Genomic DNA, 11,302 nt, shown 5'->3' on the forward strand with positions numbered 1-11,302 from the left:
GAGAGGGAGAGGGAGAGGGAGAGGGAGAGGGAGAGGGAGGGAGAGAGAGAGAGAGAGAGGGAGAGAGAGAGAGAGAGAGAGAGAGAAAGAGAAAACACACCAGGTGAAAGCTTTATCACAGTTCTAACCTAGCCTCAGAAATCACACAGCGTCACTTCTGCCATGCTCTCCTCTTCTGAACTGAGTCGCTGAGCCTGGCCCATATTCAAGAAGGGGAAGAATTACACTCCACCTTTTTTTATGGGAGGAGGGTTAAAGATTTTGTGAAAATGTTTGAAAACCACCATGTTAAGTATGGAAACAGAGGAAGAATGCAGTCTAGGAGATTATTTTTTAAAAGGACTAGTAGAGTGGGATGACTGAAAGGAGGTGAGAAAGGGTGAAAAGGGAGAACATTTCCAGGATGAATTCTGGGGACTAGGGGAGCATTGTCTTTACTGAGAGTCCTGGAGCCGTGAACAATGCATTCCATTTTCAATGACTTGCTTTCTGGGCATCAGAGGACACCTGGGTAGAGATCTCCATACACTAGAGGAAATGCAAGATTAGAGGGCAGATGCTCCAAGCAGGAGAGAGAGAGAAAGAGAGGGGGGTGGGGGGGGAAGGAAAGTCACATTGCAAAAGGCAAGAGTGATCACCATGATGATTCAAACTTGCTAGAGAAAATAGGAAAGGAAGAAAGGGAATGAACAAAATTAATGAAGGGCAAGGAGGACAGAACAGATGTAATACAGGAGAAAAAGAAATAACAAAAGGTAAGCAGAAGATGAACATGCTAGAGGCTAAAGGAAGAAAAAGTTCCAAATGAAGAGAATGTGGTCACAGTCTCATACCACTGGAAGTAAGAGAAGAAAGAACCCTGAAAAAAAGGACACCAGACTGTCAAGGAAGTAGCCAGGAACACACATTTGGGGACCTATTTTATTTCTATTATCTATACGAGGAACGGTAATAATTTCCCACCTGAGCAAGAAGAACTAATTCCTCCAAAAGACTCCAGTGTTCAAATAAGCTGTTTCTCTGTATTTGTGAGGAAGTGCCCGAAAAAACACTGGAAGATAGTAGACTTATGAAACTTCGCTTCTTTCCCAAGTGAGTCGGCCCACCCTCGCTCCACTGAGAAGACTATCTCAAGGCAACCACATCCAGCACCAGAGGGCCACCGGCTACACCCTCCTCCACCAGCCACCTTGCCCACCCATCACATTCTGACGGTTCTCATCAGCAAGATCAGTCTCATAGACTTTGAAATCAGCAGTTTTTAAAATCTAATTTAAAGATGTGTGGAAATTATTGTATTCCTATATTTAAATGACATGTTCTGTCCAAATGTGCTTACAATGTTCTAAAGAAAAAGGTCTCCTTAGTGTTGAAAGCAAGTCTACTTCAAAAATCTCTAGGTGGGGGGACAGGGAAGTCCATTCTAATGATAGGTTGGCTCTCAGCTGTGAAAGGCCAAGGGGATAGAGGCAAAAATGAGCCAAAATTAATGATAGTACAACTTCTAGAGATTGGAAGAATGGAGTTGAGGGAAAGGGACGGACGGACGGACGGACACACACACACACACACACACACACACACACACACACACACTCCTGTCACCTCTTTGTCTGGGCCTGATCAAGGCAAAGGAAGGGATTTTCTTTGTCATGTACAGCATCAGGGAGACAGAAAAGTCTGTAAGGGCTGAGGGCTGGCTGGTTTAACCAGAAATCCCTTCTATCAGGACTGGCAGCTAAGCCAGCTACCTGAAAAAAGGTCGGTAGCAGAATCTTAATTATAAGTATTCTGAGGGGCTATATCTGAACTAGGCATGAGATAAGAAAACAGCTTCCAAACTCAAAGTATTATCAGTGAGTGGCACGGGGGTGGGGCAGAAGGCAGGAGGGGGGAGTTAAAGCTTTTTTTTAAAATCAATGAAAAACAAGCATTAAATTACACGATGAAGATGAAATTTTTGATAAAAGTACCTCACTCATCATAAGGACATATATTTCTTTTAACCTTGCTCTTAGTTGTAAACAACTTCAATGATCAGTTGATAGTCATGATTTATCATTTTGATAAATATTTTATCATCATGTAAAAGCATAGTAGATTGAACCCCATGCTAATCTCAGTTACCCAGACCTAAGTGTTGGGTCTGGATGTCGTAGTCATTGCCAGGAGACACTGAAGAACAAATCAAAACCTATGAAGAGGCAGCCTTGCATATTCTACCCTATAAAATGATAGTAAATATGAAGAATCGTGATAAGTCAAAGGAAGAAAGATTAGAAAAAGTATGAAGAATTGAGCATATTTACACAAATCAAATATTATAGTAATAAAACTAATTATATATATGCACCAACAAAAACTAATATGAGAAACACAATATTAAGTTTAAAAAAATCACAAACTGAAAGTTGTAAGTGCAATCACTCCCACTCTAACAATGAGAATAAACCAGATTAGCTACAAAAGCACAGATTTAAAAATACAGTAAGGGCCGGCCGAGTGGCGGAATGGTTAAGAACTGGCCTGGGACGCCAGAGGGCCCCGGTTCGGATCCCACATATAAGGGCCAGTGACACTGCCCTCCACAGCTAAGATGCTGAACAACAGCTCAACCTGGAGCTGGGCTGCCGTGAGTCGCCAGCGACGGCGTAGGCTGCAGCCCCTGCTGCAGTGGGTTGCCATGGGCTACCGTATGTAGCCAGCAGCCAGCGTGAGCGGCCACCAGCCGCAGTGAGCGGCCGTCCAGAAGCCGGTGACTGATCTGCCTCGCCCGGGAAGAGCGCAATGATGGTGCCAACTTGGGCCAGTGAAGCAACGTCCTCCACAACTAGACTGAAGAACAAAACGACAGCAACTTGTCTGTTCCCCTTCCCCCAATTCCCCAGCACTGTTCCCATCCCCCCAATTCCCCAATAAAAAAATCTTAAAAAAAAAATACAGTAAAACCTTGGATTGTGAGTAACTTGGTTTGTGAGTGTTCTGCAAGACAGGCAAACATTTCTAATACAGTTTAACTTGGTAAATGAGGAATGTCTTGCAATATGAGTAGTTTGTTTCCAGACGAATTAAGCTCGCAAACCAAGGTATTACTGTATATCAGAAGACTGAGGATGCAAAAAGCCGTAAATGTGTCAAGCCCTTCCCAAAAGAAAAAAGGCCAACATCTGCTTTCATTCCTAGGAAAATGGCAAGAAGAACAGAAATCCGCCATAGGCAGGAGTAAATTTTTAAACAAGTTTAATATCCACATGTGGACTGTCATACAGGATTAGAATTCCAAGGAGCCTCAGTCAGAGAGAAAGTGTATCACCAGCCAACTCTTTCCCATAGATCATCACCAAACACACAGCAAGAGCACAACAGAAACTGAAGGTGGGGCAGATGAGTCGAGAGACATCTGCCCTGATGCCTATGGGACATTCCCCAAGGGTAAAGCAGGAGTCAGAGCATAAAAACTGAACAAATCTCTCTTAGGTACTTTAAGCCTTCACCCAGGGCACTGCAGCAGACTCCAAAAGCTGGGGCCAGACAGATGTTCAGAGAGAGATGTCCTGAGGTGTAAAATGCTGGGGCAGGACTGAGAGCAAAGTAATCTCCCCAGTAATCCAAAAAGTTGGCAGTGTGGCTAAAAAGCAGAAATCTTCATTTGGTAAGCTAGTACTGGGCAGTGACGTGTAAAGAAATTTTCAGAGTTTTGCCAGGGCTCAGATCCCAACCCCTGCTATAAGGAAAGTACTGATTCTACCCTCAAAGCATTTGTATGATAAAACGAGTCTAACTAATGCTTCAGCAAAACCCACATCCATTTGAAATACAAATGAGATTGACTCAGCCCACTCACCAGTGGCCTGAAATAAGAGCATGCCCTTTTGAATTACAACAGCCTTTACAATTTTTTACACATAATATCTCCCACTCAATCAAAAATTATTAAGTACACAAAGAAAGAAAGAAAATATAACCCATAGTCAAGAGAAAGAATAACCAAAAGAAGCAGGCCCAGGGATGATACTGATGCTGGAATCATTAGTCAAGGATTTTAAAATAACTACAAAAAATATGTTAAATGATCCAAGAGAAAATCTGGACAGGAACAGATGGGTAATCTCAGCAGAAAAATGGAAATGATATTTTAAACTATATTTTAAAAACTATTTGTAAAATATACCAGGAGTGCCAAAAAAAATGTATACTTCGGTCAACATTGCTCAAGCAGTATTCACTATAACCAGAAGTGTCTGGATGCTGATGGTAACCACTTTGAGTACGTCTTGTAATTGCGGAAGTCAAACATGACTTGTATTCAACTTTGGTTATCGGTATATATTGAGTATTACAATTTTAATAGTTTTCCTTTCTTAAAATGTGTATACATTTTTTGGGCAACCTCTGTAGAAATGTTCAAAATAAAAAATATGATATCAAAAAAATGGCTCAACATAAACAGGACACAGTAGAGGGAAGGATCAGGAAACTTGAAGACATACCAATAGGAATTATTCAAACTGAAACACAAAGAGGAAAAAAAGAGTTAAAAAAAACAGAATCAAGTATCCAAGATATATAGAACTATACAAAATAGTATCATATATAAATAAGTGGCATTCCAGAGGAGGAGAGAAAAGAGGACAAAAGAAATAATGGATGAAAAATTTCTAAAACTGATGAAAGATATTAATCCACAGATCCAAGGAGCCTTAGCAAAGTCTCAAACCTGATAAATATCATGAAAAACACACCTCCACATCTCATTGTTCTGCTGTTGAAAACAAAAGATAAAATCAGCTGGAAAAAAAATTGAACCATTGACTACATGTGGAAATGTTAAAATAGCTCATTTCTCATCAGAAATAAAAGAGGTCATATTTAGTGAAAAACTAAACAAAACCATTAAGGTGGTCCCCAACCCTTACCTGAACCCTCTGACATTTTATCCGATCAAAATTCCTGGATGTACCTAACTGTAAGTATCTATTGACCACCACTGTTTTCCCTTCCTAACAACCTCAACTACAAAAGAATGAATGCACTTGAATGAATGCACTTCCTTGAGATCCTTAATTTAAATTCTCTTGCTAAGACATAATAACTCTGCCATGAATACATTATGTGTAACATTATATGCAGAATAAAAATCTCCAGATTATGCAGATATATATGGCCCATTAAATAACTGACCAACACTATCCAATTATAGAAACCTACACGAATTCTTCCTGCATACTTTAGTATCACTTCCCACTAGCTGAGAGAGAACACAGTAAAACATAAGTAGTCAACAGTATACTTAAGAGTTTTGTTAGATAAATTCAAGTATCCAAAGTCAAGAGCCTATAAAATGTGAAATGTAGTTAGGTGCTGGTGGATGTTAGATCACATTCACATATAACCCAGAGAACTTTTTTCACTTAAAACATTTAGTGGAAAAATAAGGAAAAACTAGAAAGAAGTCTTGATTAGCCAAGAGAACGAACATTGTTCTATCCCTACTTTGCTAAGTAACTAAAAAAAACTTTTATTTCCTCCACTTCATTTAACGCACTTGAAAGGGATACTTGATTCTGAATTCAGAAGAATTATATTGAATAATCAAAGCTTCTAAGACAACTATGTTCTATCGGGCATTATTAATAAGTTCGACCAATGTTCACAACTTTACAAAATGAAAAACTGAAGCACAAGGATGTTATTTTCCAGTGTTTCAGTATTACTGTTATTTCATTAAGCAACAAATATTTACTGAGAATCTGCTATGTACCAGGTGCTATTTTAGGTACTGGGGATGCAGCAGGAAATAAAACAAATGGAATCCCTGCCCTCATGGAACTTACACATGCTGCTCATACACACGAATGAATGGGTTTATGTACTCATGTCAAGAGGTCATTTATAAGGTTTTGAACACACCTAAAATTCTTGTGGGGCCACAGTGGGTTCTAAAATATCCTCGACACCTTCTAGTACGCTAATAGAGAATGTTCAGTGTGAGGTCCTGATGGCCATTACTATCACCTACCATCAACCCCGTGGTGTTCTATTATGCACAGCATGGCCAGCATTTGGCCAAAAGAAGATGGGACGCTTTCCAGATGTTTTCTGAGATGATGGAGAACTTGATGCAGTTCTGAATAGATCAGTTAAGAAGAGATGGGGTCCTTATATGTTATAAGGGCAGTCAGTATCTTCTGCTAGATAATAAAAGGTTTCCCATCTATAAGGGAAAAATTATTGGAAATGGCACTTTTGTTTACAGACAACAGTCCCTTGTTCCATCTTCGAGGCAAACATAACCCTAGTTCCACTGACTATCAATTTTTCATCAATTACAGCAGGTCCTCGAATAATGCCATTCCATTCAATGTCATTCATTATAATGTTGATGAGATGCCTTAGGAGCTCAACTCTTACCTATTAGCCTGTGGTAAAATTGGTTACACATTTTGCTTAAAAATCACAAAACCTATTAATGACAAAGTTAAGTGGGGACTTACTGTATTTCAAAGGGGATTAGCTAAAGAAAGAAGGCAGAGGAGGAGGGGGAACTTGGGAAGGAAGGAGAGAGAGGAGAAAGGAAGAGGGGAGTAAAAGAGAGAAGACATATGGCTTTTTAAAAAAATCATCAATGGACTTCTAGTGATGAGAAATTTAAGAATGTTCCCACACTCTCAAGTGTTTCAGCTCCAGTAACATCTCCAAACTATCTGTGGTGACTGTGCAGAATTTGAAGATAGTCGAGTCCAAGACCTGAGCAGGCCTCAATCACTTCCCCTCACCAGATGCTCCTGAAAATATGAACCTCCTCTGATCTCCCAGACCATCCCCTTCTTTCTGCCCCTGTAATCAAAGGACTTCGAAGTGTCAATATTTCAAGACCAAAAACTTTATTTTTGAAATTTCACCTCTACACAAAAGCATGCTGTGTGTGTGTGTATGTCAGAGACACAGAGAAGGAAATTGATAATGTTCAGTGATCTTTTCAAACTGCCAATCTGGGGATGTGACAATGAGGACAGTGTGCTGAGTCTAGGATAAGCCAGCCCCTCAAGGAGCAGCGAGCCCACCCCCTTAGCACTGCAACCCGCGTGCTCCCTTTCCTCTTACATACAGCTGTGAAATGCTGTCCCTTTGCATCCATGCTCCATATGCTGAATAAAAGATGCCAAAGACAAATCGCCCTGTCCTACTTGGAAAAGACTGGAGAGTTGCATCAGGTTGCTTCGAGTAGCTTTCTTTACTATCATCATGGTTCTGAGATAGTAGCTCTAAAAATAGACATGAAATCCAGTCCCCAATTCTTGTAGGCTTCCTCAGTGCTCTTGCTCAGTGGATAAGGGCAGTCCCCAGACATCCCTATAGGACCCCACTCTAAAGGGGCAACAGCAGAGCCACTCCTCAGGTTCCTGCGAAGGTCTTTAGCTGCAGACTACAGTGCTGCGTTCTTTCAGCCCTAATATGCGGTCACTATCGCACTTGCTTAGTAACCCTCATATGTCCTCCTTCAAAGGCTCTCAGAAAAGGGGGGGTCAGAGTCCTAGAGAGGCTGTTTCAAAGGTTTCCTCTAATCATAGGCACCATTTCTTGAGCGCTTGCTATTTCTTGAGTGTCAGACACCATACTAAGTCCATTTTTGCATTTAATCTTCACAACATTTAAATATAGATATTATTAATCCCATTTAATAGATTGGGAAACGGAGACTTTAAAAAGTCAAATAATTTTCCCAGGGTCATACTTCTGGGAAGAATCTTGGGATCTGTCCATCCAAAGTCCATGCCTGTAACCACTGTTCTATAATATATTGGCGGAAAGCAGCACAGTGGGTCAGCAAGGGCGCTGGCTTTGCAGTCAGAAGCCCTGCCACGAACTATTGTGTGACCTTGGGTGGTTGCTTAGCCTCTCCAAGCCCCATCTCTTCATCGTCAACATGGGAATAATGCCCACCCTGCCCTTCTTCCAGTGTTGACACCTGTTGCTGCATTCCAGTAAGTCCATTCCTCTTGGACCAACTTCCTTGTCCATCTGTTTAAGTTCAGGAATCAGGTGGGGTGAGAGCAGAGTCACGGGCTGAGGACGTCTAAAACTAACTTCAGAAGGTACATGTCTTCTTTTTAAATTTTTAATTTGCCTTTGTGTAACTGTATGGGGAGCATGAGCTCTGATGTTTGAAAATGAATTCTAATACTTAAGTTAGCTAGACATGAAATTCATCAAAATAGGCAACCACAGGCAACCACATAGTATGTGCTCAGTAACTAATGGAAGGACAGAAAGAAGACACATACATAAAGAGCAGACAAAACTGGCATTTTTCTCGATCTCTTTTATCTTTTGGCATTTGTTTTTCATGACCTATGTGTGTAACTGATTGGTTCTCTGAGTCTCTATCAAATTAATTTGGCCAAAGTTATTTAATTTTACTCTGTCATTAGCAATAATAAAGAACTTAAAAGCAATAGAGTAACAAATATTCTTAGCCAAACCATGGTATTCTACAGTCTGAATAGCCCTCTGATTTTTCTCAGCTGAGGCATCATGCTAGGATGGGCCTACCTTCTTAAAATCTCAAATTGCCTAGTTGAAGCAATCTTCATGGAGACCACACACACACACACACACACACACACACACACACGCAGCTGATAGAAAAATGAAGCTGCCAGTAGTAGCTAATAAAACCCCAGTGTGTATGTTTATTCCTACAGCCATCAGTTAGCACAATGCTGATGCAGAAAAACATCACGACTCCCTGCTAGTGAGGGCTTTGGGGAACTCTTGGGAGAAACACACACAGATATGAAGATGTGAACATGAATTTATGATGGTTTGGTTAAAAGCAATGTTTGAATGAAGAAAATAAAAGATAGTAAGCAATAACTGGGGGGAGGGCCCCTGACCATATAGTGGGGATTTGGGGGTATATAGAACACAAAGTATTCATCATTCTACATGAACACACTTGTGGCTGAAGCTCTGCCACACAATCACAAAATCAACTCATTTTACTCTTAAAATTGCTACAAAGAGCAAAAATGTAGATGCCAAGGGAGATCCCGTCAAAACTTTTTTAACATTAGGAACATAGTGCATACTCTGTGTAGCGGGCCACCTGTACTGAGAGCCACCACTGGAAGGCTGGCATTTCTGTGCAGCCACATGGCATCGTCATTCCAGTGCCTGAAGTCATCATGTCTCAGAAGGCAAACTCACCTGGCACCTCCAGCCCCTTCCTCAGTTCCCCAGTCCCGTGAGGACAAGAGGCTGGTCTCCAATGAGGATGAGGAGAGCAGCAGAAGGAACAAAGCATTTCTCCTGCCATTCCAACGGCCTCTTCACAACCCTCCCTTCCCATCCTCTGGTTCCCGACAGCCGCCACCCACCAGTCTCAACTGTGCACAAAAGTTACACTTCTGGGCAAGACCTGGAAATTTTACATAATTGGAAATAGAGGGGTCCTGTGTGAGAAACCCTGGGGGCAGCTGAAACGAAGCTCTCTTCTCCTCACCTGTTCTCACTCAATCTTGTTAGAAGCTTGGGAGTCGCTTAAGCTGAGATCTCTCTCCTCACCTGTTCTAACTCAATCCTCTTAAAAGTGTTCATCATAGCACAATGTCCAGATACAAAATGTTTTCTCCCATAGTCAGAAGGCCTTAAGTAAAAATTGTTACATTGTTACATTATTAAGAGATCATTCATTTCTGATTGGGACAGTATTTGAAATACGCAACTCCAGGTACAAAATCAGAGCCTATTACTACTTGTCAGAGACAAAAAGTAAAGAAACACAAAAGGTTTTCATTAACCCCATCCAACAGACGTAGGTAGATGAAAGAGTATCGTGTCCCATAATAACCAGGATATAGGAAGGGCAAAGAACTCCCAGGAATATATTGCTTTTTGTAATTCGGGGTGGGGGAAGTAGAGACAACTTTCATCCAGCTAAGATACCAGGGATTACATAAGAAGCTGCATTGCAAATGTTGGACCCAATAAGAACAACTGAAATTGATTCTGGAATGTGGTTAAACTGCTTTATCTAATACCATTAACAAATAGGAAGATCTTTCATATTGGCAGGAGGATAGTTTCCACTAAGCCTGTTCGATTTTCCTGAAAACTGCCAAGACTCATATGCTCTTTTTCTCCAGCTAAAAGCCCTTAAAGTCCCAAAGTATTGTTTCTGGGATCAGAAAGTTGCCAGGAAGTGTCACCCTTTTCCTCTGAACAGGCCTAACGTCTCCTTTCACCTGTTCCTGGATGCTGGGAGAGGAGGGGAAAGGGTTTCTTTGCAGCCTATTTTCTTGAAACTTTTTAAAAAGAGTTTAGAAACCTCATGGTACATCAGAAATTGTGGCTCAAGAGTGAACATCTGCAGAGAATGAAAAATGAAATTATCCTTCTAGGCCACATTGGGTGGCCTACACTTTGAAACCTAAAATAACCGAGATTCTTCATTATTCCGCGAAGGTGTGTAGAAGATTTAATCAACTGAGCTTTACAAGATGCCCGACAGCTTGTGAGCAAGAAAGTCGATCCCATTTATCCCTGACTTAAGAATCTGTCTCATGCCCCTTCCCACGGGCCACATCTGGGCTGGTCTGCTCGTCTCCAAACTCAGCAGAGGCAGCACCAAGAATCCGTCACCTGCGAGGTGCCACCCAACCCCTGGGAGCAACAAGGCCCACACACCGTAGTGTCCCCACTTCTCTCTCCTCTACTCCCAGAGCCCGACCCAGAAATGCATCACCTCTGGGGACCGAGAAGCAAGAAGACCTTCAAAAGGAAAAGAGGGAGAGAGGGCTTGTATTATATAACAATATTCAGCAGATAAGGCTTCTAGAAAACGAAAGTAGAGGAGGAGGGGCGGGGGGCGGGGGCGGCCAGGGGAGCCGGGCATGGGGAGCGTTCGCAGCCACTTACTCGAAGGCGAAGAACAGTCCGCTCGTGACCAGGATGAGGACGAGAGTCAGGTAGAAGACGCCCGTCTGCCGGGCCATCATGATCCTCCCGTTGCAGAAGAACTTGTTTCTTCCCGGGAAAACCTCCCATTTCCTCCGGGCCGCGATTTTCTTCTTCTTGTGGGGCGACTCCATGGGGGAGGAGCTGTGGGTGCTGATCTGACTGTACTCGCAGTCTTTCATGGGCCCGCCGCCGCCGGGAGGCATCCACGAGGGCAGCCGGCGGGGGGCGCGCACCCCCAGAAGCCCCGCCGCGGCCCCTAAGCGGGCTCTGGGCTCGGCGACAACTTTGCGGAGGACGCCCAGGTGAACCCCTCGGGGAGCCCCGCTGTCATCGCCGGCTC

The 11,302-nt window shown here is 42.4% G+C and overlaps 1 protein-coding gene and 1 long non-coding RNA gene across 4 annotated transcripts in view; one reads left to right on the forward strand and one right to left on the reverse strand.

Moving 5' to 3' along the window:
- The window catches only part of ZDHHC14 (zDHHC palmitoyltransferase 14), a 277,548-nt gene extending 266,338 nt beyond the window's left edge, over positions 1–11,210 (reverse strand). For all 3 annotated transcript variants that reach the window (XM_019644170.1, XM_019644169.1, XM_019644168.1), the window contains exon 1: positions 10,921–11,210. In XM_019644170.1, the coding sequence (XP_019499715.1) occupies positions 10,921–11,165 (245 nt within the window). In that variant the 5' untranslated portion in view covers positions 11,166–11,210. The remainder of the gene's footprint in view (positions 1–10,920) is intronic.
- LOC109383596 (uncharacterized) overlaps positions 10,434–11,302 on the forward strand; it is a 12,620-nt gene continuing 11,751 nt past the window's right edge. The window contains exon 1 of the long non-coding RNA XR_002124229.1: positions 10,434–10,970. This is a non-coding gene — a long non-coding RNA (uncharacterized LOC109383596). The remainder of the gene's footprint in view (positions 10,971–11,302) is intronic.

This window comes from Hipposideros armiger, unplaced genomic scaffold (assembly GCF_001890085.2).
Source record: "Hipposideros armiger isolate ML-2016 unplaced genomic scaffold, ASM189008v1 scaffold_86, whole genome shotgun sequence".
Lineage (NCBI taxonomy): Eukaryota > Metazoa > Chordata > Mammalia > Chiroptera > Hipposideridae > Hipposideros > Hipposideros armiger.